Below are 26760 nucleotides of genomic sequence, written 5' to 3'. Positions count from 1 at the left end.
CCATTTTTGGTCCCATAACACATTAATGTGGCCATGGGAGAGCTCTGCCTAGCTCCTCACCAATCCTCAGGTCCAGCTCCTGCCTCACATCCACAGCATCGCTCACCCTCTGATCAGGCTCGGTCAGGTTTTCACAAGCTGTCCTGACGGCATGGGGTGTGATCTCAGAGAATCGGGCTCGCAACACCTGCAGATTGGGCTTTACTGCAGAACACAAGGTGTTACCAAGGTCAAAGTCAAATCACACTGCCCTCCATCATAAAGGACTCACTTTTCTTAAAGCCCCTTGAAATAAAGGCAAACCAGTTCAAGAAGCTGTGAGATGACCAATTTACCTATTAGGTTAAATCAATGGTGTACAGTGTCTAAAGAGGAAACATCACCATAACCTTTAAACTGAGAGTATTGTCAGAAATAGTGATGGAGTTAATTTTAGCTAGTAACTGTGGGGAAAAGAGAGATCAGATCGCTACTGTGTCTATGTAGAAAAAGGAAGACATAAAGAAACTCCATTTTGATCTGTACTAAGAAAAATTGTTCTGCTTTGAGATGCTGTTAGTCTGTGACTTGTCCCAACCCTGTGCTCACAAAAACATGTGCTGTATTGACTCAAGGTTTAAGGGATTTAGGGCTGTGCAGGATGTGCTTTGTTAAAAATGTGTTTGCAGGCAGTATGCTTTGTGAAAGTCATCGCCATTCTCCATTCTCTATTAACCAGAGACACAATGCACTGCGGAAGGCCACAGGGACCCCTGCCCAAGAAAGCCTAGGTATTGTCAAGGTTTCCCCCCACTGAGACAGCCTGAGATATGGCCTCGTGGGAAGTGAAAGACCTTACAGCCTCCCAGCCCAACACTCATAAAGGGTCAGTGCTGAGGAGGATTAGTGAAAGAATAAGGCCTCTATGCGGTTCAGATAAGAAGAAGGCATCTGTCTCCTGCATGTCTCTGGGAATGGAATGACTCTGTGTACAACCGACCATATATTCTGTTCTGAGATAGGAGAAAACCGCCTTATGGCTGGAGGCGAGACATCATGGCGGCAATACTGCTCTGTTACTCTTTACTGCACTGAGATGTTTATGTAAAGTTAAACATAAATCTAGCCTACGTGCACATCCAGGCACAGCACCTTCCCTTAAACTTATTTATGACACAGTCTTTTGTTCACGTTTTCCTGCTGACCCTCTCCCCACCAACACTCTATAGTCACACCGCATTCCCCTCGCCAAGATAGTAAAGATAGTGATCGATAAATACCGAGGGAACTGAGACCAGCGCTGGTGTAGGTCTTCACTTGCTGAGCGCCGGTCCCCTGGGCCCACTTTTCTTCCCCTTTACTTTGTGTGTGTCTTATTTCTTTTCTCAGTCTCTCGTCTCCACCTTGTGAGAAATACCCACAGGTGTAGAGGGGAAGGCCCCCTCCAGTAACTAAAATACTAAAATGCTCTTGGTGAACATTTTTTTTTGGAGACAGTCTCACTTTGTCACCCAGGCTGCAGTGCAGTGGTGCAATCTCGGCTCACTGCAACCTCTGCCTCCTGGGTTCAAGCAATTCTCCTGCCTCAGTCTCCTGAGTAGCTGGGACTACAGGTGCCCGCCACCACACCTGGCTAATTTTTGTATTTTTAGTAGAGACAGGGTTTCACCATGTTGACCAGGCTGGTCTTGAACACCTGGCCTCAGGAGATCCACCTGCCTCAGCCTCCCAAAGTGCTGGGATTACAGGCATGAGCCACTGTGCCTGGCTGCCTTTTCCAACTTTAATCTTACTTGCTCTCTCAGGCCTTTTGGGAAACGAAAAATATTGTCAATTAAAGGGTTCTGTAGGGGAATTTCATGTCCCTTCAGCAAAGAATATAGGACATATACACACTGTCCTTGAAAGTTAATGCACTTAAATTTCCAGGAGTCATTACAGCTTTGAACACAAAACCACTAAAGGAAAGTAGCAACCCCATCCTCTGAGCCAGAGAATGGCCTGTTCATCACTCCCTCTAATTACCCAAAAGCATTAACACTGTTAGAGCCTTTAAATCCACTGCAACAATTATTTATTAATGGTCAAGCATTATATAATATGAGAGATTAAAAAAGAAAACAGAATATTTTATGATTTTTTTGTACTTTACTTGTGGTATATTCATTCTTTTACATATATTCAGTATGTAATTTTATTTTTCTATTTTTGCTTCCATTAACCAAATACTAAAAGAATTCAATATATAACAACAACAACAACAACAACAAAAAGAATATAAAGTCCCTGTTCTCAAGGAGCCAGGTATCTGCTTGTATGCTTGCACCTAACAAGGAATGAGTCCTGGGCTAAATGGTTTACACCACTCATTAACTCATCTAATCTCTGTGGCAGTCCCAGGAAACGTGTCAGATTGGCCTGATGTTAGAGACAAGGAAGTCAAGGCTCCCAATGGCTCAGTGATTTGCTCCAGGACACATGGCTGGTGGGACTCACAGACTGGGAGGGAGATTACCTGCAGAGGAACTCATCCATGGCCTATGTGCACATATAAACGAGAACACTCTATTTATGGAGTTCCAAAGTAGAGAAAGTCAGCAGCAGCAGCAGCACTTACCAGCCTTACACACGTGGACAATCTCAAACCCGATGTTTTCGCCTTCTCTATCACAGTCAGTCCAGATCACCAGAGCCTGGCACTGGCGAGTCTCTCGTTCCAAAGTTTTCTGAAGTTCACAGTGGAATAAGAGTGGTGAGAACAGAATTGCAGAACAGTGACTTGACACCTTTATGCTAAGGGGATCTGACTGAAGGTTAATGCTCTTGGAGTGTGACAACTTGGCGAGGGAAAGAGAACAGAGAAAACCGCTCTCATTGGTGCTAATCATGATACAACCCCTTAGAATCATAAATGAGTCTCTAGAATAGAGGGTTTAATATAACTTCCCCAATATGACAAAACCTAAAATTCAGCTCTAACACACACACACGCATGCACACTTCGAGCGGTTCTGATTATGACCTAGTTAAAAAAAACGAACCCGGCTGGGTACGGTGGCTCACGCCTGTAATCCCAGCACTTTGGGAGGCCGAGGTGGGTGGATCACGAGGTCAGGAGATCGAGACCATCCTGGTTAACACGGTGAAACCCCGTCTCTACTAAAAATACAAAAAATTAGCCAGGCGTGGTGGCAGGCGCCTGTAGTGCCAGCTACTTAGGAGGCTGAGGCAGGAGAATGGCGTGAACCCAGGAGGCACAGCTTGCAGTGAGTCGAGACTGCACCACTGCAGTCCAGCCTGGGCGACACAGCAAGACTCCATCTCAAAAAAACAAAACAAAACAAAATGAATCCCAATTGAATTTCATCCAAAGTTTTATCAGTTCTCAATAAATTAACTGGCCAGGCTCGGTGGCTCACGCCTGTAATCCCAAAACTTTAGGAGGCCGAGGCAGGTGGATCACGTGAGGTCAGGAGTTCGAGACCAGCCTGGCCAACATGGTGAAACCCCATCTCTATTAAAAATGCAAAAATTAGCCGGGTGTGGTGGCAGGCGCCTGTAATCTCAGCTACTTGAGAGGCTAAGGCAAGAGAATCGCTTGAACCTGGAGGCAGAGAGGTTGCAGTGAGCTGAGATTGCACCATCATACTCCAGCCTGGGGGACAAGAGCGAGACTTCGTCTCAAAAAATAAATAAATAAATAAAAATTAAAAATAAATTAACTATGCATGCCCTGACTGCTTGACAACTGGCAATTTACTGTCAAAAGGCATTTATACTTTGTAGCCTCTTCCATCTAACAAGGGGTGAGATGGGGGCTAGGCACTAATAATTTACAATACTTATTCTTAGGATTATTTTTTGAGATAGGGTCTCACTTTCTCACCAGGCTGGAGTGTGGTGGTGTGATTACGGCTCACTGCAGCCTCAACCTTCTGCCTCCTGGGATCAAGTAATCCTCCTTCCTCAGCCTTACTAGTAGCTGGGACTATAGGCATACATCACCATGCCTGGTTAAATTTTTTTTTTTTTTTTGAGAGAGAGGGTCTCACTATGTTGCCCAGGCTGGTCTCAAATTCCTGGAGTTCATGTGATCCTGCCTTGGCCCCAAAAATTGCTGGGATTACAGGCATAAACCACCATGTCCAGCCTTTATTCCTAGGATTTAAACAACTACTATTCATAAAAAAAAGTTTACTTCAGTCCCTTGGCCACTTAGCCACATTTATACAATGGGTGGGAACCAGCTTTTTAAATCATGGTAGTGACTTTGGTGGAAAACCTTATCTCCAAATGCCAATGCATTAAAAACAAAGAAATCACTCTGTTTGACTCTGTGGTTTGACTGAGTGCCAAATGTCTTCCAAAAGACCCTACCTTAATGTCTACAAAATTCTCTGGGCAGTACTTTTCAATTTCTGCTTCAAAGAGGACAAGAGGGTTGCAGCTCTGCCTAGAAAAGAAATGAAAACAGAGTCCCAAGTCAGTACATGACAGAGAGCCCTCCAATCTAATGACAGCAAACTGTTCCAATGGGTTCATGGTGTATCCCCAAAAGAAAAGGTCCCGGCGAATTGAAAGCAAGGCCATGACCCTCTGCATGACACACTATCCACTTCTCCATGAGTGTGAACAGGACTGATAAGATGGCATTCTGGAGCCCTTTCACAGGTAAATGCAATCCAATGGCTGCATGAAAAAGGTCTGGCAATTTTGAGGAACACCAAAAGTGACTGTTTAAAGATTTAATAAAAATTCACAATGGATCAGATAATCCTAGGTCATCTTAGTATTATAAATTACTGCTGGGCATGGTGGCTCACGCCTGTAATCCCAGCACTTTGGGAGGCCGAGGGGGGTGGATCACGAGGTCAAGAGATCGAGACTAGCCTGGCTAACACGGTGAAACCCCATCTCTACTAAAAATACGAAAAATTAGCCAAGCTTGGTGGCGGGCACCTGTAGTCCCAGCTACTTGGGAGGCTGAGGCAGGAGAATCACTTGAACCTGGGAGGCGGAGGTTGCAATGAGTCAAGACTGCGCCACTGCACTCCAGCCTGGGCGACAGAACAAGACTCCGTCTCAAAAAATAAATAAATAAAATAAATAAATAAATAAATTACCAAGGCACAGTGGCTCACGCCTGTAATCCTAGCACTTTGAGAGGCAAAAGAAGGCAAACCCCACCTTGTTTGAGACCAGCCTGGGCAACAGGGTGAAACTCCATCTCTACTAAAATAGAAAAAATTAGCTGGGTGTAGTGGCGCATGGCTGTAATGCCGGTTACTTGGGAAACTGAGGCATGAGAATCACTTGAACCCAGGAGGCGGAGGTTGCAGTGAGACGAGATTGCGCCACCGCACTCCAGCCTGGGTAACACAGCGAGACCCTGACTCAAAACAAAACAAAACAAAACAAAACAAAAAAACCGGGCATGGTGGCTCACGTCTGTAATCCCAGCACTTCGGGAGGCTGAGGTGGGCAGACCACCTGAGGTCAGGAGTTCGAGACCAGCCTGGTCAACATGGTAAAACCCTGTCTCTACTAAAAATACAAAAACCAGCCAGGTGTGGTGGCACGTGCCTATAGTCCCAGCTACTCGGGAGGGTGAGGCAGGAGAATCACTCGAACCCAGGAGGCAGAGGTTGCTGTGAGCCGAGATCACACCACTGCACTCCAGCCTGGGAGACAGAGTCTCACTCTGAAACTTTGTCTCAAAAAAAAAAAAAAAAAAAAAAAAAAAAAAAAAAAAAAAAAATTACCCAGTAAGATCAACATGCCTCAAAATTCCTGTGAAATTTCACAACTTACTATAATCTGAAAGTCCTTCCCTTGAGAATTGTACTGACCATTTTCGAAACTGCATCTGGAAATCATGAGCCAGTAAATGTCCAGAAACCGAAGTCATTACCATGGTAACATTCTGAATGATGACAAAATTCAAAATTCAGTTAGTCTTTTTGCAGTTATTATTCTGCCAATCATTAAAATGAGAGGGAGGAGCTTCTATTAAAGACATTTTTAAAAACCTGATTGGGAAGAAATAAACATAAATATAAGCTCTTCAAAGCCAAAAGCCACAGGAATACAATCACCATTCTAATGATATGGTGTATAACTGATGCCTCTTGCATCAGTTAAATTTTCCTCAAACTATTGTATATTAGCTTTTTTTTTTTTGGCAATGAAGAGCTGAGATGGGACCATATTTTATTAAAAAGAGAACTCCTCATAAATTATAAAGTGATCACCCCATATCCAGGAACCTTTAGGTTGTTAACAGTTGTTATTCTTAAGACAGTGACATATTCTACATATGACGAGGCTGACTACTTTTCTCTTGCTTATGACGGAAATATTTTAGCACCTACCTGGCCATACAGGTGATAATCAAATTCATAGATCTTGTTGAATTTTGAAAGTCCTTCTCTCTATAAAACAAAAATAAGTAAAAAATATAAACTACGTTTAAAACAACGGATTCCTTTGTATAATTCTTTCTGATCCTGAATTTGGCAATTATTTCTTGGTTATGATACCAAAAATATAACCAACATTGCTCCAAAGAAGATAAGAAATGGCCAACAAGCATATGAAAAGATGCTCAATGTTATTAATCATTAGGAAAACACAAACCAAAACCATGATGAGGTACCACTCCATACCCATTAGGATGATAATTAAATAGAATAATAATAAAAAAAACAAGTAAAATAACAAGTGTTGTTGAGGATGTGGAGAAATTGGACACTGTCAGTGGAAATGTAAAATGCTTTGGCCACTCTGGAAAATTTTGGTGTTTCCTCAAAAAGTTACACAGAGTTATCACATGTCACAGCAATTCCACTCCTACAAATTTACCCAAAAGAATTAAAAACACATTCAAATACACTTTGGGAGGCTGAGGCAGTTGGATCACTTGAGGTCAGGAGTTCAAGACCAGCCTGGCCAACATGGTGAAACCCTGTCTCTACTAAAAATACAACAATTGGCCAGGTGTGGTGGTGCGCGCCTGTAATCCCAGTTACTTGGGAGGCTGAGGCAGGAGAATCACTTGAGCCCAGGAGGTGGACGTTGCAGTGAGTGGAGATGGCGCCACTGCACTTTAGCCTGGGTGACAGAGCGAGACTGTCTCAAAAAATAAAAAACAAACAAAAAAACACATTCAAACAAAAACTTGTACATGAAAGTCTATAGAAGTTCTTTTTTTTTTTTTTTTTTTTTTGAGATGGAGTCTGGCTCTGTCACCCAGGCTGGAATCCAGTGGCGCGATCTCGGCTCACTGCAAACTCCGCCTCCTGGGTTCACACCATTCTCCTGCCTCAGCCTCCGGAGTAGCTGGGACTACAGGCGCCCGCCACAACACCCAGCTAATCTTTTTGTATTTTTAGTAGAGACGGGGTTTCACCGTGTTAGCCAGGATGGTCTCAATCTCCTGACCTCGTGATCCACCTGCCTCAGCCTCCCAAAGTGCTGGGATTACAGGCGTGAGCTACCATGCCCAGCGAATGTCTATAGAAGTTCTATTCACAATAGTCAAAAGATGAAAACAACCCAAATGTCTATCAACTGATGGATGGTAAAATGAAATGTGATCTATCCATATGATAGAATATTATTCAGCCATAAAAAGGAATGAAGAGGCCAGGTGCAATGGCTCATGCCTATAATTCCAGCACTTTGGGAGGCTGAGGTGGGCGGATCACGAGGTCAGGAGTTTGAGACCAGCCTGGCCAACATAGTGAAACCTGTCTCTACTAAAATTATAAAAAATTAGCCGGGCGTGGTGGTGGGTGCCATAATCCCAGCTACTTGGGAGGCTGAGGCAGGAGAATCGCTTGAACCTGGGAGGCAGTGGTTACAATGAGCCAAGATTGCACCACTGCACTCCAGCCCGAGCAACAGTGAGAGAGACTCCTTCTCAAAAACCAAAAAAAGACGAATGAAGAACTGATATTAATACATGGTACAACATGGATGGACTTCAAGAAGATTACGTTAAGTGAAAGAAACCTGACACAAAAGAGCATGTAAAATATGGGTCCACTTATAGGAAATGCCCAGAACAGGCAAATCCATGGGGAAAGAAAGCAGATTCGTGGTTGTAAGGGGCTGAGGACAGGGTAAGGGGAGTGACTGCTTAATGGATATGAGGCTTCCTCTTGGGGTGATAAAAAACCTTCTGCAACTAGATAATGATGATGGTAGCATATTTAGCGTACAAAATTCCACTGAACTGTATACTTCAAAATGATTAAAATGGTCAATTTTCGGTGTATTTTACCACTCAACCTACATGGCTCTCTAAGACTCTTATGATCTACACTCAACTGCTGCTCTTGCTTAACTCATCGGTGTCTCTTCCCACCATACCACACCTCTAACTTCTCACTGTTTCTGAATATGCCAAGCTGTTTCAAGCCACTAGGTTGTTCTTTACCGTTTCTACTGCCTGGTAAAACTTTCAGGCTCAGCTCAAACATGCATTCAACAAGTATGAATTTTTTTTTTTTTTTTGAGACAAAGTCTCACTCTGTTGCCCAGGCTGGAATGCAGTGGCACAATCTCAGCTCACTGCAAGCTCCGCCTCCCGGGTTCATGCCATTCTCCTGCCTCAGCCTCCCGAGTAGCTGGGACTACAGGTGCCTGCCTGCCAGCACACCTGGCTAATTTTTTGTATTTTTAGTAGAGACAGGGTTTCACCGTGTTAGCCAGGATGGTCTCAATCTCTTGACCTCGTGATCCACCCACCTCGGCCTCCCAAAGTGCTGGGATTACAGGTATGAGCCACCGCGCCTGGCCTAATTTTTTTTTTTTTGAGATGGAGTCTCACTCTGTTGCTCAGGCTGTAGTGTAACGGCGCAATCTAGGCTCACTGCAACCTCCACTTCCCGGGTTCAAGTGATTCTCCTGCCTCAGCCTCGTGAGTAGCTGGGATTATGGGACCCCACCACCACACCTGGCTAATTTTTGTATTTTTAGTAGAGATGGGGTTTCGCCATGTTGGTCTTGAACTCATTACCTCAGGTGATCCGCCCGCTTGAGCCTCCCAAACTGCTGGGATTACAGGCATGAGCCGCTGCGCTCAGCCCAAGTATTAATATTTATTGAAAGTTTCCTGCATTCCAGACACCATATTAGGCGTTAGGACATAGCAATTAACAAAATATAATCACTGTCCTTTGGAGTTTAGAGTCTAAGGAGAGGCAGTGACAAAAATCAAATAAATGATTGCACATCCCATTATTTAACTGTAACTAGTAGATGCCTTTCAAGTAGAATACAGTGCTATGACAGCACGTCAGTAAGGGTCTCTGACCTAGTATGGGGGAAGAGGTGGTGGGGGAAGGATTCCTTGAAGATGAGACATTTCAGCAGCCTCTCTCCTCTAGCCGCCCAAGATGCCGAAAGGAAAGGTCAAGGGGAAGAAAGTGGCCCTGGCCCCTGTTGTCATGGAGCAGCAGTAGGCCAAAAAGGTGGTAAATCCCATTTGAGAAAAGCCCTAATAATTTTGGCATTGACATCTAGCCTAAGGGCCTCACCCACTTTGTCAAATAGTCCCACTATAACTGGCTGCTGCGGCAGAGCCGCTGTCCTCTATAAGCGGCTGATGTGCCACCTGGGATTGACCAGTTCACCGAGGCCTCAGACTACCAAACTTAAGCTACTCAACTGCTTAAGCTGGCCCACAGTACAGACAAGAGACAGAGCAAGGGATGAGATCGAAACCGTTGGCCCAGGCTGAGAAGAAAGCTGCCAGCAAAGGGGATGTCGCTACTGAGACCACCTAGACTTCGAGCAGGGGCTGACACTGTCACCAACTTGGTAGAGAACATGAAGGGTCAGCTGGTGGTGGATCCCATTGAGCTGGCTGTCTTCCTGCCTGCGCTGTGTCCTAAGATGGAGATTCTCTACTGCACTGTCAAGACTGGGGTGTCAAATTCCACAGGAAGACCTGCACCACTGTCACCTTCACAAAGGTTAACTTTCTGGAAGACAAAGGAGCTCTGGCTAAGCTGGTGGAAGCTGGTGGGACAAATTACAACGACATATGAGATCTGCTGTCACTAGGGAGGCAATGCCCTGGGTCCAAAATCTGTAGCTTGCATTACCAACCTAGAAAAGGCAAAGGCTAAAGAATTTGCCACTAACCTGGGTTAAGTACACACTGTTGTGTTTTCTGTACATAAAAATAAAAATTCTCCTTCCAAGAAAAGTCTTTCCTTTTGGCTGGAACCGCCATCTTGGAGTAATTTGCCAAAATGACGAACACAAAGGAAAAGAGGACGAGGCATCTGATGTATGTTCTCCTGGCCTTATAGAAAACATGAAGTTCGAGCTGGGCACGGTGGCTCATGCCTGTAACCCAAACACTTTGGGAGGCTAAGGCGGGTGGATTGCCTGAGGTCAGGAGTTCGAGACCATCCTGGCCAACACAGTGAAACCCCGTCTCTACCAAAAATACAAAAAAATTAGCTGGGCATGGTGACAGGCACCTGTAATCCCAGCTACTAGGGAGGCTGAGGCAGGAGAATCGCTTGAACCCGGGAGACGGAGGTTGCAGTGAGCTGAGATCACACCATTGCACTCCAGCCTGGGCAACAAGAGCAAAACTCCATCTCAAAACAAATAAACAAACAAAACAAAACGAAAATATGGAGTTTCTCTGGCCACAGACACCAGAATCTACAATGAAGGTGATATTGAGGACTTCGTGAGAATGGATACTGTTCAAAAGGGAATGACCCACAAATGTTACATGGCAGAAGTGGAAAAGTCTATGTTACCCAGCATGCTGTTGGCACTGCTGCGAACAAGGGCTAGATTCTTGCCCAAAGAATTAATGTTTCTATTGAGCATATTAAGCACTCTAAGAGCCAAGATCTTTCCTAAAATCTGTGAAGGAAAATGATCAAAAAAGAAGCAAGTCAAAGAGAAAGGGTTCAACTGAAGTGCCAGCCTGTTCCATTGAGGGGAGTACACTTTGTGAGAACCAATGGAAAAGAGCCTGAGCCGCTGGAACCTATTCCCTATGGATTCATGGTATGATAGGGTAAAAATAGATAAATACAAGACCTCTGGATTGCTTTAAAAAAAAAAAAAAGGGAGAGAGAGAGAGAATGAATTCAGCAGAGCCTTGAAGGATAAGAAGTTAGGCGTAGGAGAACCATTTTTCAAGAGGCCCAGAGCCCTAGAAGTAGACAAACCTTGGGGCTGGTCACCAGGACTTCTAGCACTGGAAATAGGTAAAGCTGTCAGCCAGCATTCACACAACCTGGCTCCACTCCCACTATCCTTGATCTGGAAACAGGTCTTAGGACCCTGGGAACTAAAGAAAAATGAGCAGGCAACTTCCACCCATGCTCTTAGAAAAGTTCTCCAGAAAACCATTTCAGAATCTACTTTTGTTATCTGAGATATTTTCCTGGACAGCTCTTTATGTCTCCCGTGGCACCTCCTTTATGAAACTTTTTCTTATCCTCCTTTGCGTTTGTGCCTCCCGTGTGTGTAGAACACATTCTTACCACTTACCTCTCTCAGAATCAGTTCATTCGGGTAGGAACAGGGCTGACTTCACCTCTAATCCCCAAACCTTACCGTGTTGCTGTAAGTGTGCACTGTGAGGTTGGAAAGTCACAAGGGCTGTAGAATGCAGTGGATGTGGCACAGGATGGGGAGGGCTAGGTTGGCTGGGGAACGATCGGGCAGGGCTTGAACGCCAAGTTAAGGGAATCTGGTCAGTAGTTTCCAAATGAATTTCTGAATCTCGAGGGAAAAACAGTAAAATACACACTTCCCCAGCCTCACACAAGACCCAAAGGGCAGCCAGTGCCCGAGGCGGTTTCGAGAATCAGACAAGTTTGGGAACCTGCTAAGGGCAAGGAAAACAACAGGTTTCCAGGCAAATGAGTGAAATATATCAACTGCGTTTTAAAATGCACTCCAGTCCGAGAGCAGACAGGAGGCCACTGCAATAATCCAGACGAGGGGCGGTGAAGCCTGAGAAATGGGAGATAATCGCCTTCATCTCGATTCTTGGCGCCCACCACGCTGTCCCGCTCGGTGGGCCTCCCTTAAGGCACGCAGCTGATCGGAACGCGCTTTCTTACCCGCTTCATGCGACCGTTTGACAGCAGGTCGGCGATCCCCTTGGCCGCGTCGTTTTTTTCGGCCACACAGAGGACTTTCCGCACGCCTCGGAGGGCCACCTCCATGGCGGCGCGGGAAAAGGCACGGTCTTCGGGCCGTCGCAGCCACCGGAGCGCGTAGCGGACGACAGGAAAGATCATCCTCAGGCCTCGCGCCCGCAGCCGCTCCCCAGCTGCCGGCGCATCCTGGGGAAGCCAGAGGCGAGGCTCAACTGGCGCCCATCGAAAGGGAACTAGAGCCTCGCTTCGGTCACGTCCCCACCAGCCTGCTGGCCTTTGGAGCTTCAGTCACAGAGCCTTTTCCGTGCCGCAGCCGCCGCCTCTGCACCGGATCCAGTACCTTAGCGTGGAACTTCCGCCCGCCTTCTCCAGCTACTTCCGCCAGGCGCGCGCCCCACGGCGACCTGGAACTACAACTCCCAGACTGTCCCGTGCCCCTCGTCCAAGCACGTTCCTCCCTTCCACTCCCCCACCGCCCCCGTCTCACTCCGCCCCACTTTCCCCTCCTTCCCGGTAGTGGTTGGTTAATCGGACTCCTTCTTGCGGGGAGCAGCCAGACACTCCCATCCAAGGCCTCTTTCTCATGACTTTTTAATCTCCTGCTCGGAAGTCTACGAGGACGCTTCCGGGTCACGCGGCGCCGACACCAGGAATCATGTGATACCAAGATGGCGGCGCCGCGGTAGCGGGATCCGGGTTGTGGCGTCCTAGGAGCCGCGACGGTTTCTGCCCTCGGGCAGTGAGGGGCAGCACCGATTGGCTGACCCCTGCGGCGTCCCGTAGCCTCGCGTTAAGCCTGGTTCAGAGCGGGGGCTGTTGCTGTCGCGGTGGGTTCCGGGGAGTGCAGGTGATCTTGCTGCAGGTTTCTTGTGCTGGCCGCGCTCGCCGGAGGAAGAAGAGAAGGGCAGTTGGGCCTGCGGCCTTGGCGTTCATGAGGCCTCAGAGAGCTCCGGAGGAGCTACAACTCTGAGGGGGCGGCTAGAGTTCTTGTTCTCGGGTGTGTGAGAAGCAGCCTAGTACCCCGGGTTCGGGGAGTCGCAAAGAAGGCCGTAAGGGCTTCACTTCCTTCTCCGGAGGCCTGCCTTTTGCGCGTCGATTAACACCGGATTCTTTCCCACTTCCTCTCAATGTTTTCTTCATATATCTGGAAATATGATCAGCGCCCCTGACGTAGTGGCCTTCACCAAAGAGGAAGAGTATGAAGAAGAGCCTTACAATGAGCCGGCCCTGCCTGAGGAGTACTCGGTGCCGCTCTTCCCCTTCGCCAGCCAGGGTGCTAACCCCTGGTCAAAACTGTCCGGGGCCAAGTTTTCGAGGGACTTCATTCTTATTTCCGAGTTCTCTGAGCAGGTGGGACCCCAACCTTTACTGACCATCCCCAATGACACCAAAGTTTTTGGCACTTTTGATCTCAATTACTTCTCCCTGCGTATCATGTCTGTGGATTACCAGGCTTCCTTCGTGGGCCATCCTCCTGGATCTGCCTACCCCAAGCTGAACTTCGTGGAGGACTCCAAGGTGGTGCTGGGAGATTCCAAGGAGGGAGCCTTTGCATACGTGCACCACCTTACCCTATACGACCTGGAGGCCCGTGGCTTCGTGAGGCCGTTTTGCATGGCTTATATCTCTGCAGACCAGCATAAAATCATGCAGCAGTTTCAGGAGCTTTCAGCCGAATTTTCCAGAGCTTCTGAGTGCTTGAAGACTGGCAACAGGAAGGCATTTGCTGGGGAACTTGAAAAAAAGCTGAAAGACTTGGATTACACCAGGACAGTGCTACACACAGAAACGGAAATCCAGAAGAAAGCCAACGACAAAGGCTTTTACTCATCTCAGGCAATTGAGAAAGCCAATGAACTGGCCAGTGTGGAGAAGTCCATCATTGAACATCAAGACCTGCTGAAGCAGATCCGCTCATACCCTCATCGGAAGTTGAAGGGGCGTGATTTGTGTCCTGGTGAGATGGAGCACATCCAGGATCAGGCCAGCCAGGCATCCACTACCTCTAACCCTGATGAGTCTGCCGACACAGACCTTTACACCTGCAGACCAGCCTATACCCCAAAACTTATCAAAGCAAAGTCCACCAAGTGTTTTGACAAGAAGTTGAAGACCTTGGAGGAGCTCTGTGACACTGAATATTTCACCCAGACCCTGGCTCAGCTCAGCCACATTGAACACATGTTCAGAGGAGACCTGTGTTACCTTCTGACCAGTCAGATTGATAGAGCACTTCTAAAACAACAGCACATAACAAACTTTCTCTTTGAAGACTTTGTGGAGGTCGATGACAGGATGGTAGGGAAACAAGAAAGTATACCCTCTAAGCCCAGTCAAGACAGGCCGCCTTCCAGTTCTCTAGAAGAATGCCCAATTCCTAAAGTGTTAATTAGTGTTGGTTCTTACAAGTCCAGTGTGGAGTCTGTGTTGATCAAGATGGAGCAGGAACTGGGAGATGAGGAGTACAAGGAAGTGGAAGTGACGGAGTTGAGCAGTGTCGACCCCCAGGAAAACTTGGACTACCTGGATATGGATATGAAAGGGAGTATCAGCAGTGGTGAAAGCATTGAAGTTTTGGGCACGGAGAAATCCACCTCCGTGCTTTCTAAGTCTGACAGCCAGGCCAGCCTCACAGTACCATTGAGCCCCCAGGTGGTCCGGAGCAAAGCAGTCAGCCACAGGACCATCAGTGAGGACAGTATTGAAGTCCTCAGTACCTGCCCCTCTGAGGCCCTCATCCCTGATGACTTTAAGGCCAGCTACCCAAGTGCCATTAATGAAGAAGAATCATATCCAGATGGCAATGAGGGAGCCATCCACTTCCAAGCAAGCATCAGTCCTCCAGAACTGGGTGAGTCAGAGGAAGGCAGCGTGGAAAACACCCCATCACAAATAGACTCCTCCTGCTGTATTGGGAAGGAGAGCGATGGTCAGCTGGTGCTGCCTTCCACTCCAGCCCACACACACTCTGACGAGGATGGGGTGGTGAGCAGCCCCCCACAGCGCCATAGGCAGAAGGACCAGGGGTTCCGTGTAGACTTTTCAATGGAAAATGCCAACCCTTCTTCCCGAGACAACAGTTGTGAAGGGTTTCCCGCTTATGAACTGGACCCGAGCCACCTGCTGGCTAGCCGGGACATCAGTAAGACTAGCCTGGATAACTACTCAGACACCACCAGCTACGTGAGCAGTGTAGCCTCCACCAGCTCAGACAGGATCCCCTCTGCTTATCCTGCTGGCCTGTCTTCCGATAGGCATAAAAAGAGGGCTGGCCAGAACGCCTTAAAATTCATCCGCCAGTACCCCTTTGCCCACCCAGCCATCTACTCCCTGCTCAGCGGGAGGACACTTGTGGTCCTGGGGGAAGATGAGACCATAGTCAGGAAGCTTGTGACTGCACTGGCTATCTTTGTCCCCAGCTATGGCTGCTACGCTAAGCCTGTGAAACATTGGGCCTCCTCCCCTTTGCACATTATGGATTTTCAGAAGTGGAAGCTTATTGGCTTGCAGAGGTAACTGGTTCCAGGTGGTGGGGAAGGGCCTTGGCCAGATAGGGATGAGGCATATTGGTGTGGTGGAGCCAGAATCAGGAAGCCTGGCTTCTAGACAGGGCCCAGTTCCTACCACTGTGTTACTTTTGGCAAATCATCCCCCTCTCTGGTTTCCATTTCCTTGTCTGTCATGTGAGGGAGTTGCAGTTCCTAGGTGGTTGCCAATCCCCATCTGTCCGCCAGCTGTGTCAGAATTATTAGGGAAAGTTTTTATTTTTATTTTATTTTTATTTTTTTGCGACGAAGTCTCGCTCTTGTCCCCCAGGCTGGAGCGCAATGGTGTGATCTTGGCTCACTGCAACCTCCACCTCCCGGGTTCAAGTGATTCTCCTGCCTCACCCTCCCGAGTAGCTGGGATTACAGGCGCCTGCCACCACGCCCGGCTAACTTTTCTATTTTTAGTAGAGACAGGGTTTCACCATGTTGGCCAGGCTGGTCTGGAACTCCTGACCTTAGGTGATCCGCCTGCCTTGGCCTCCCAAAGTGCTGGGATTACAGGTGTGAGCCACCGTGCCTGGCCGGAAAGTTTTTAAAATCATGGATTCCTGAGTCGCAATCCCTCGAGGTTCTGATTCGGTTGGTGTGAGGTAAGACATGGAATTTATCTGTCGCCCTTGCCAGCCCGACTGCAGGGAGCATCTCTTTATAAAAGCAAAAGGCCCATCAGAAGGAACAGATGACTCCAGGGGAAAGGGTTAGGCTGCTATCCCTGTAAGTGCTCCTTCAACCTTCAGAGCACGTGCAGATGTTGGGTGCTGGGAGCATCTGCCTCCAGCATCCTACACAGGCATGAGGTGCAGCGGGCAGGAGTGGGGAGCCCTGTACCCTGGAGGGTCCCCTGCGGGGCCAAATGGGAATGGGATGGGCTACAGCTCACCCAAAGAATTCCTGGGGGAGGTGAGCAGTAGACGCCACCTGAGGGTATGATAAGATGAAACTGTTGTGGGCTGTGGCAGTTAGCGGGAAAAGTGGGTGGTCTGGGTCAGGTCCTGGTGTGCCACCACTCGCTGTCTGGATTCGGACTAGCCATCTCATTCAGTCACTCAATCATGTTGAATGCCTCTGAAGGGCTCCCGGGGCCCACCTGAGAGCCATCGGAAGGGTCCACGTTTAGTGCATGTCCAAAAAAACACAGCACAATGCAGTGCTGGGCCCTGAGAAGCACTCAGAGGGTGGAACCGGCACTGATACAGGCAGGCAGACTGGGGCCTACCTGAGGCCCAGCTTTAAAAATCACGAGCAGGAGAGATGTCTTCGGTGGTTGTGACCTTCCTGTTCTCGGAGGTGTTGCGCTGCAGAGGTTCTGCACTGTGAGCACCACGGCCCAGAAGTGTCCCTCCTCACTCAGGCCCACGGCTCATATGATGGGCTCTCTCTTAGGACTCTCACGTCCGAACACCAGTCTTGCTGGCCCTTGAATTTTTTCACTCTGCCTGGAAATGCTTGTAGTTGGGTCAGCCATCTGTGGGGATAAGAGATGGCTAAACAACCAAGCTGGTATCCTGTCATTTGCGGGTTTTTTTGTTTTGTGTGTGTTTGTGTTTTTTTTTTTTGGAGACAGAGTCTTGCTCTGTTGCCCAGGCTGGAGTGCAGTGATGTGATCTTGGCCCACTGCAGCCTCTGCTTCCTAGGCTCAGGTTATTCTCGTGCCTTAGCCTCTCCAGTAGCTGGGATTATAGGCGTGCACCATCATGCCAGGCTAATTTTTGTATCTTTAGTAGAGACAGGGTTTCACCATGTTGGCCAGGCTGGTCTCAAATGATCGGCCCACCTTAGCCTTCCGAAGTACTGGGATTACAGGCGTGAGCCCGGCCCCACTGTCATTTTAAGTGAACACCAGGGGTCATCGTATTGCTTACTAAGCAGCAGTCACAAGCCCAGACCGAAAAGCAGAGCACAGTTCTGGCCGGAGAAAGTGCTAGCCTAGCGTGTGTCAGAGGCCCTGGGTTGAGTCCTGGCTTGACCACTTGCTAGCTAGGTGATATTGCACAAGCTGCCGCTTCACCCAGTCCTCTGTGTCCTCATTGGTGGAGAGGTGTCCTCCCTCGGCGGGCATGGTAAGTGCAATGTGAGGCTGCAGTTGGGGTGCCGTGCGCCTGGGGGCCGGAGACCTGAGGCTTGTCCCTTCCTGTGTCATCTGGCCGCCTGAGGAGGAGCTTTATGGAAAGAGAAGTGGAGGAACAGTTAGAATAGCCAGCTTCTTCCAAAAGAAGTGTCACCATTGGGGCAGGTGTCAGAGCTGCATCAGGGGATGCTGGGCCTGGGAGCAGGTATCCTGGCAGAGATGAAGGGGCAAAAAGGTGGGAGGTGAGGCCTGGGTGCCCTGTGGCGGCAGCACCTGTGGAGCTGGATGTGCGGAGCTTGGGAGGTGTTTGACTCTGGCTGGCCCCGCTTTGGGGTGGTGAGGGTGAAGGCAGTAGAGAGCTGAGAAGGTCCCGGAACACAGGGGCCATGCAGCATGGGTTGAGGAGAGTGTCTCACTGCCTTCGTGAGCCTTCTTAGCTGTCAGCCACCTGCAGGCCCCAATTCCTCCACGCCTGTGGGATGCATGTGGTCCATAGCCCAGTGCTGTCCCTATGGTCAGGATGCATGCAGTATGCATGGCCTGTCTCAGCTGTCCCATCTCTGTGACCTTGCTTTTGCCATGATCTCCCACACCCTCCTCAGTCCCTAGAGCCCACGCTGCTTCTGAGGGCCAGCTCTGAGGCAACTCCGCGAATCCCCCAGGTCTTCCCAACTACAGCCTCTCCCAGGGAGAACGAGACCTCGTCTCCCTTCACTTCGCTGTACTTGTACACATTTCTTTTCTTCCCAATCAGACTGAGCTCATGCAGGACAAGAGTTCTACGTCATTCTTCATTACAGTGTTAGCTCCCAGGGCAATGCTGGGATGTTATAGATGCTCTGTAAATGATTGTTAAATATACAAGAAGATAAAACCCAGGAAGGAAAAAGTACTATGAGATTACCTTGGTCCCAAGTCACCGTCAGTCCTTTTTACACCATACCTGTCTGACGTAAACCCTAAATGTCCAGGCCCTACAGTGCAGTCCCTGCTGCTCTGGGGAAGCTGCTTCAGGAGGGTGTTTAAGGAACCGTTCCCCTCACTGAGTGAACACTGGCTTTTCCTGTCTCTGATGTGCCAGGAATTGGGGGCATGAGACCAGATCAGATGCAGTTCTGGGACTCTAGAATCTTGGAGCTCCTTGTCCAGTGGGGAGAAGCCAATGAACAAACAACTGGTCAGTGCTAGGTTAAAGTAGTGATGGTGATGACAGCAGCGCCTACCAAGGGCCAGCATTGTCCTAAACACCACTCATTTTGTCTCCACAGCGACCCCATGAGGGAAGTAATAGTAGTAACTGGCCTGTACAATGGCTCATGCCTGTAATCCCAAATCTTTGGGAGGCCAAGGCAGGAGGATCACTTGAGCTCAGCAGTTCAAGACCAGCCTGGGAAACATAGCAAGCTTCCATCTCTACAAAAAATGATCTGGGTGTGGTGGCATACGCCTATAGTACCAAATACTTGGGAGGCCAAGGTGGGAGGATTCCTTGAGCACAGGAGGTGAAGGCTGCAGTGAGTCATGATCGTGCTACTGCACTCCAGCCTGGGCAACAGAGCAAGACCCTGTCTCTAAATAAATAAAAACAGTAGGAACTGTTTTCTCCATCTTATAGGTGAGGCTCAGAGAGGTTAATGAATTTGGCCAGGGTCACAGCAGGAAAGCAGGAGAGGATCGGGGAAGGCTGAATATGGTTTAAATTAAGCCAAGTACAAGAGGGAGAGGTTATTTCAGGCAGAAAGAAGAGGGTTTTTTTTGTTTTGTTTTGTTTTTTAAGACAGAGTCTCGCTCTGTTACCTAGGCTAGAGTGCAGTGGCACGATTTTGTCTCACTGCAAGCTCTGCCTCCTGGGTTCACACGATTCTCCTGCCTCAGCCGCCCAAGTAGCTGGGACTACAGGCAGCTGCCACCACACGCGGCTAATTTTTTGTATTTTTGGTAGAGATGGGGTTTCACCGTGTTAGCCAGGATGGTCTCGATCTCCTGACCTCGTGATCCGCCCACCTTGGCCTCCCAAAGTGCTGGGATTACAGGTGTGAGCCATTGCACCCGGCCTGAACAAAGAGGTTTGTAATTCTAAGGCCCCACTGAAAGCTTGCCATGGCTCCAAAAAAGAGTCCATTCAGCAGGAATCGGACCACAAAGGGCTTTGTGGGCCACCCAGCATGTTTTTGACCTTGGTCATAAGAGTGGTGAGGAGCCCTTTGAAGATTACAGTGATCAGATTTGTCTTCCAGGAAGAGCCAGTGCATGCTGGCTAGGTGGATGCTGGCCTGGGGACAGGAGGCCTCACCTCCCAAGCTTCTGCCTCCACTTTCCCGGCCCTTGCCCTTCCTCCTGACCTCGGCCTGTCTGTTTCAGAGTGGCCTCCCCTGCCGGTGCCGGTACCCTCCATGCCCTGAGCCGCTACAGCCGCTACACGAGCATCCTGGACCTTGACAACAAAACCCTGCGCTGCCCCCTTTACAGAGGCACCCTGGTGCCCCGCCTGGCAGACCACCGCACACAGATCAAGCGGGGCAGCACCTACTACCTGCATGTCCAGAGCATGCTCACCCAGCTCTGCTCCAAGGCCTTCCTCTACACCTTCTGCCACCACCTGCACCTGCCTACCCACGACAAGGAGACAGAGGAGCTGGTAGCCAGCCGCCAGGCGAGCTTCCTAAAGCTGACCCTGGGTCTGGTGAATGAGGATGTCAGGGTGGTCCAGTACCTGGCTGAGCTGCTGAAGCTGCACTACATGCAGGAATCTCCAGGGACCAGCCACCCCATGCTCAGGTTTGACTATGTCCCCAGCTTTTTGTATAAAATCTGAGGTCGGTCCCAGACACTGTGACCAAGACCCGTGACTCAGGGTATGGGGAGGGGAGGGGTTGGCATGACCAAACAGTTGCCTGAGCTGGACTGTTTAGGTTTCTGGTGTCTGGCAGCATGGTTCCCATGTGGCTTCTAGTAGTTTTCAAGTTGGACATGGGCAGAAGTGGAGCCTGGCTCCCTCTAAAGGCATCTGGAGGGATGGTGACAGCTACATTCGGCTCCCTGGTGAAGAGCGGCCCCTGGATGTGGAGGGGGCCTTGGTTTTCTGAGGACTGGCAGCCAGGGCAGAAGGGAAGCCACCAGTCCCTTGGTGGGGCAGGGTGAGGGCAGGAAGGCCAAAGCCTGATGGGAGGAGCACACTGGCTGTATTCAGCATTGCCGGACACTTGAGTGGCAAAATGAGCGAGGGTGACAGCCAGGTAACTGTTGTGGTTTGGTGGAAAACAGGAGGGCAGAATACCCATCGCCTCCTTCAGACCCAGATGCAGCCCTTTATTTGCTTCCTGGAGCCCACTGTCCCAGGGGAGGCCCTGGACCAGCCAGTGGGGGTGAGAAAGGCTGCCACCCTTTGGGTCGTGGGAAACATGTGACCTTGGCCTCAGGGCCACAGAGCGTGAGCAGCACCCTGTCCCCTGTCCTCTCCACCTTTACCTAGGAGAGAAGTGCCTGTGAGCGGGCCTTGGGACTCACTCCCTATACTCTTTCGCCAGGAACGAGCAGAGTGTTCACTAGTCCTAGTGTGAAGCGGGCACAAGTGACCAAAGCCAATGGTGAGGACCACCTTGGGGGCTGGAGAGCACAGCAGGCAGAGCAGGGCTGAGGCGCCATGAGGCCATCACCACCATGCAAGGGAGGGGCAGCCAGCAGCTCTCCTGGGTGGCCCACCGGCTCCTGCCGGCCAGAGTGCATGAGCACTGACCTTCCTCGTGCGGAAGGTCTGCAGACCCGTGTGAACATGGCAGAGGCCACACTCCAGCTCCCACCCACATAAACCTTTGCAACCGCTTCACTACCTCTCACTGGGTCTCGTGGGCTTGGGACAGCACGGTTCTGTTTAGTCAGCTGGTGCAGGTGGTTGGCCCAGCCGATGAGAACTCAAATAACATGGATTTCCTGGATGAGCTACCACGTGGCGCTCTTCAGGTTCTGCCTCTGGGAGGCTGTGTGCACCTCAGTCACCACAGCTCACGGCCGTCCCCAGCTGAGTTCCCCTTCTGAGGACAAGTTTGAGACCGGGAAGGAGACACCCCCTGGTTCCGCCAGCACCTGTCCCACTGATAGTGATCCCCTGGCCTCCCCAAGCCTCCTTAGGCAATGGCCACTGGTTTGTAGACAGACGGTTTCTTGAAGCCTTGAAAATTTTATTTCCTAAGTGGGGACAGCTCTGGTATTACTGCTTCTTTAATTTGTTCCACAAAAATTGTGCTGAAATGGACGTGAATCAGCCCTGGGTGTGCTTCTGTTGGCGCCTGCTGCTGAGGCCCGGCCTGCCCATCGGCCTGTAGTACACCCTTGAGGTCATCACGGAGCCAGCCAGCTTCTCTTCTCATCAAGGAGGCAGAGACCCCTGGTGGAAGCCAAGAGTGACCAAAGAGGGCTTGCATCACGTCACTCCAGTGGTTCCCTCCTTGTCCAAGTCCTCGTTGTAAGGGCATGGCCTGTTGGATCCAGCCGTTGGCTTCTGTTCAGGGTCCTTGCTCCCATCAGAGGTGTTTGATTTTGCTCCTGGGGCTGCGATGGAGAACCTTTTGTGGCAGATGGTGCTGCCTACATCTCATTGGTTCTCTGTACCTGTGCCCGTTGCGCATGTTCACAGGCAGGAGAGTCGCCAGCAATACCTTGGCAGCCTTTAAATGTGAAACGTCTGTTACTTGCGCTGGAGGCAGAGGCTGTGCAGGGAGCCTGCTTCTAATCGTGGGCTCCCTTATCTGTTACGGTTCCCTCCCCTCCTGTTCTAGATGCTGATTTGTTTTCTCACTGGCTGGTTAATTGCTGTCTACTTAGGCCTCCAAGGCCATAACTGTGCAACATTTTATCAGAGAAGGATGGAAGGTCAGAAAGTGATCATTGGCACCACCACTGTGGCATTCCTGTCACACCAACACAGAAATTCACAGCTCATACTCTTCTCACCTGGGAAACTTGGGAAGGGCTGATGAGTTTGGGGCAGATCCTGAATTGCAGCCACACTTGGCCTTCTAGAAGCTGAAGTTGTGCACTCAAGTGTCCTAAGTAGAAGTCCACTTGAGGTATTTGCTGGCACACACCCCCAAGGGTGGTTCAGAAGGTCCTGAGTCCTAAGGCAAAAGGCTGCTGGGGCATGAACAGAACAGACTGTTTCAGGGGCAGCCATGGAAGTGGCCAGCAGGGCTGGTCTCCCTCAAGGTGGTTCTTCATTAAGTAAAGATGGCTTCGTGACTAGTGTTTTGCTCCCAGATTTATATTTGGGTTAAAAACTAACTTTTCAATGTGGCAGTTTCAAAGGATTACTTGATGCAAAGTATCTTTCCTTTTAAAGGAATCTTGACGTGGTACCAGGACTGAGTCATGACTTGGGCAGAGGCAGTTAACACTGGGAAGCCCTGCCCCTTCCTATGCCGCCTTCACTCCAGGGAACTGAAACCTACTCTGAGTCTCACATCTCTAAACCTCAGTGGTGAGACCTATGCAGTGGGACTAATCTCATCAAGAATTTTCAGTTGAGGCTGGGCACAGTGGCTCATGCCTGTAATCCCAACACTTTGGGAGGCCGAAGTGGGTGGATCACCTGAGGTCAGGAGTTCGAGACCAGCCTGGCCAACGTGGTGAAACTCCATCTCTACTAAAAATACAAAGAAAGTTAGCCAGGTCTGGTGGTGCGTGCCTGTAATCCTATTTACTCGGGAGGCTGAGGCAGGAGAATCACTTGAACCCAGGAGGCAGAGGTTGCAGTGAGCCGAGATCGCGCCACTGCACTCCAGCCTGGGCAACAAGAGCAAAAACTCTGTCTCAAAAAAAAAGAATTTTCAGTTGAGGTATTCTTCCAGTAGAAGGTTAGTAAGTTTGTTTTTAATGAAACCATTAAAAATCACACTTCCCAGAAAATAGATGACATCAGTGCCCCTTGATGCTTTCTCAGTCCTCACTATTGCTTTGAGGGCCCAGGTACTGAACCTGGTTGTCTTGAGTTTTGTGTTAGCTTTTCCTCCAGTCCATTATCCCCCTCCCTCGTTTCTGAAGCAGTCTAGGTTAAACTAGTTAAACTAGGTTAAACTAGGCAGGTAGTTGTGGACTGGTGATTTCCAAAAGCCCCACTTTAGAGATCAGGCCACAGCTTTTTATATCGCACAGCACACATCAGCCTGAGCTGCTGCCTCACGCCTGTTTCCCCAGGAACCTCACTCCTTTGGTGGAACCTTGGGATTTTAGAAATTGTGGCTTTTCCATACCTCATTTACTCCAACAGTTGAAGTTACACACATTGCTCCCGAATTTAGAAATAGACCACAGTACCTTACCTTTCATTCTCCATCTGGCCTTTACCTTCTTTGCTTCAGTGGTTGAAAACAGTTGCCATATTCAAAGTATAGTAGATTTCAACCTCACACAAATGACAAGTCCCATCTCACAATCCTAGGAAGGCCCACCAATTTCATTTCACGCGCCAGGGCAGCTGCAGTTGGAGGCCGAGGGCAGCCCTCTGCTCACTGAATGTCTTGCATGTGCTGACTGCTGCCCGCAGTGCTGAACATGCCCCGCCGCCCAGGCCCAGCACTGCATGTTGGGTCAGCATCTAGTGCTGCTGTCACGTCTTTGTCTGCACAGCCAGTAGGATTGCCTCAGCCAGGGGGTTTACCAGAAGGTGTGCAAGGCCTTTGGGGGAACTGAGCCCCTATAGTGGGCAGTCTCCTTTACCTTCCCACCTCCCTGAAAAGCACAGAAGACAGTGCCTTGGTTTGTGTTTTGAAGCAAACCAGTCAGCTTTCTGGCTTTGCCCCAATACTGTGATGGAACATAATAAAACTGGAGATACGGTTTTAACACTGCAAAAAGGAAAAAGCATCAAGTTTCTACTTCTGGCTGGAAAGCAAAACCAATCTCAGCTGACAAGGCTGGGCAAACTAAGTTTTCCTGAGCCCATTTTCCTTCGAGCCCTGACCTAGCCTGGCCTTACCTCATTAAGGTTTGGTTAAAGACGTGGAAAGGAGAGGAGGCAGGGGTGGATGGGGATGTGGGGAGGGGATGAGCACTCTGCAGCCGATTAATCTGTTGGTAGGGGCCCAGCTTCTTGGGAGTGCTTATTCAGCCCAAGAGTGGAGGCTGTATACAGCGAGCCCTGGAGATGGCAGCTTGTCTCCAGCTGGGGAGGGGTCAGGCCCCTGAATTGACCACTTTGGTAGCAGAAATGTAGGGACTGGTGAGTCACCCACAACTCACGGATTCTGCAGCAGCTGCTCCACCCACAATAAAGCAAACTCCAACAGGCTAGACCCCAGATTGCAGGGGCTGCCACCTACAAGGTGGGACCACAGGCTGCCTCACCTGGATTGTCTGCCACTAAATAGCTGGAGTCACAGATTGAGATAAATGCCACCTTCAAGGTTGCAGTGAAAAGCATAGTCCTATGTGATGAATTCATATGTGTTATTTTTTAAAAAGCTATTTTATTACTGCATGTTCCCGTCCCGTCTTGTGAATGTGAGTCCCCACCACCACGTGAGCTGCAGTCGTTGCAGCGGCTGGTGTAGGAGTGCGGCTGGCGCGTGTGTGATAGCATCTTGTAGGTGTTGCTGCACAAGAGTTAACCAGAGTCAATGCCAAACACATAGTATGAGAAGTGTACTTTTTAAGAAATTAATTTATTTGAGTTCAAATATTTTTGAAATATAAAAATTGGGTGTATTTTTTAAAGCTATAATTCTTGTAGACATTCTGTGGTTAAAAATTTGATTGTGCTTATTAAAAATGGTCATCTATGTTTTGCACTTCAGCTACGTGAAAATAAAGTTTCTTTGGGAAGGTGACATTTGGCTTCCTGATTACGGGAGGGAGTTGGTTATCTCAGGTGGAGCAGGAAAGCCTGGTTGATTCTCACACCAGGATGGGACTGGGACTTCCCAGGATGGAGGGAGGAGACCATTTCTACACCATACTTTGAGCTACTGACAGCAAAACCCTCCCTTCATACTGGGTGCATCTTGTGTACACTTGACTAACATACACTTCTGATTTACAGCAGAAACTTCAGAGGCGAATTCAGTTCTCCTTTGGCATGCCACTGGATAACAAGCTAGTGAGAGGGGCAGTGTGTACCAACTGTGGACATGGGCATTTCCTCTCTGTTGCAGCAAGGCGAAGGAAAGCCCAGGGAGAGTAAAACGCTAGAATCTTTCTAACAGCTTTGCCCTACACCACGGTCTAAATGATTATGGCCAAGTGGCTACATAGTATTTTATTTTTCTAGAATTATATCCAGCTGTGAGAAAGCCAGGTTCAAATTTGAATCTTTTAATAACCTGTCCCAGAATTACTAACAATGAGACTTAAACTAATTTTGATTTGTGAAGAAAACATGAAAAAAGTCCAAAAGAAATCCCTTCAAAGGGCCCAAGTGTCAACGGTTCCCCTTTGGAGCAGCTCATCCATCTCTCAAGTGGGGGTCCTCCGGCAGGCAGCTTCCTCTGTGGTGCCAGGTGGGTCCAGAGTGGGCTGGCTCCTTTAGAAGTCAGGCAGGCCAGGCAGAGGGAAGAGAGAGGCGAAGCTCTCAACCTCCTCCCGGAGAGCCTGCACGGCCCCCTGGTACTTATCCCCTGCCAGTCTCTCCTTGAACTCCTTCAGGGTGGCTCTGACACCAGTGTCGCTCTGGATCTGCAGGGTCAGCTCTATCCCTGTGCCACAAGACACAAGTGAGTCACCCCACACTACACACCAAAGGGGGTGCAATGGCTGGGGGGCCGAGGCACAACTGCCAGAATGTCCCCCAGCTGGGGAGTGCGGCAGGGCACAAGGTCTCCATGCTTACCTCAATTACTCTCGGATGCACCCACCCTTGGACAGATGTCCTGGGCAGCCCAAATTTATAAACCTCTCAGACAAGGTGATTTACGTAAGTGTTTTTTGCTGTCTCCCACCCCAACACCCAGCCTTGGTGCAGAATTGTCTTTCAGTGGCAGGGTCTCAGCTACTCATCACAATCAGAAACTAAATACAGCTTCCAAAA

General features: G+C 49.3%; 3 protein-coding genes across 11 annotated transcripts in view; 1 reads left to right on the top strand and 2 right to left on the bottom strand.

Annotated features, from left to right (window-relative positions):
* The window catches only part of TOP3A (DNA topoisomerase III alpha), a 40764-nt gene extending 27935 nt beyond the window's left edge, over window positions 1-12829 (bottom strand). For 2 of the 7 annotated variants that reach the window (XM_063656613.1, XM_063656611.1), the window contains exons 1-5: window positions 12090-12178; window positions 6351-6410; window positions 4357-4432; window positions 2597-2705; window positions 61-204 (exon numbers count right to left, since the gene is read on the bottom strand). In XM_063656613.1, coding sequence (XP_063512683.1) covers window positions 61-204; window positions 2597-2705; window positions 4357-4432; window positions 6351-6379 — 358 coding nt within the window. In that variant the 5' untranslated portion in view covers window positions 6380-6410; window positions 12090-12178. Of the gene's footprint in view, window positions 1-60; window positions 205-2596; window positions 2706-4356; window positions 4433-5828; window positions 5903-6350; window positions 6411-12089 lie in introns of all 7 variants that reach the window. The other 5 variants (XM_054459158.2, XM_063656610.1, XM_054459159.2 and 2 more) reach the window with 5 other exon arrangements.
* On the top strand, window positions 12528-25564 carry SMCR8 (SMCR8-C9orf72 complex subunit). Its single transcript, XM_054459164.2, has 2 exons — window positions 12528-15640; window positions 20106-25564. Exons 1-2 carry the CDS (start codon window positions 13281-13283, stop codon window positions 20557-20559), a joined length of 2814 nt encoding a protein of 937 aa, XP_054315139.1. The 5' UTR covers window positions 12528-13280; the 3' UTR covers window positions 20560-25564.
* Window positions 25381-26760, bottom strand: part of SHMT1 (serine hydroxymethyltransferase 1) — a 34454-nt gene continuing 33074 nt past the window's right edge. For all 3 annotated transcript variants that reach the window (XM_054459166.2, XM_054459168.2, XM_054459165.2), the window contains one exon: window positions 25381-26428. In XM_054459166.2, coding sequence (XP_054315141.1) covers window positions 26259-26428 — 170 coding nt within the window. In that variant the 3' untranslated portion in view covers window positions 25381-26258. The remainder of the gene's footprint in view (window positions 26429-26760) is intronic.

The sequence above is a fragment of the Pongo pygmaeus genome, chromosome 19 (assembly GCF_028885625.2).
Source record: "Pongo pygmaeus isolate AG05252 chromosome 19, NHGRI_mPonPyg2-v2.0_pri, whole genome shotgun sequence".
In the NCBI taxonomy this organism is placed as follows: Eukaryota; Metazoa; Chordata; class Mammalia; order Primates; family Hominidae; genus Pongo; species Pongo pygmaeus.
Note: the sequence above shows the minus strand (reverse complement) of the source record. Positions and strands in the feature narration are given on the sequence as shown.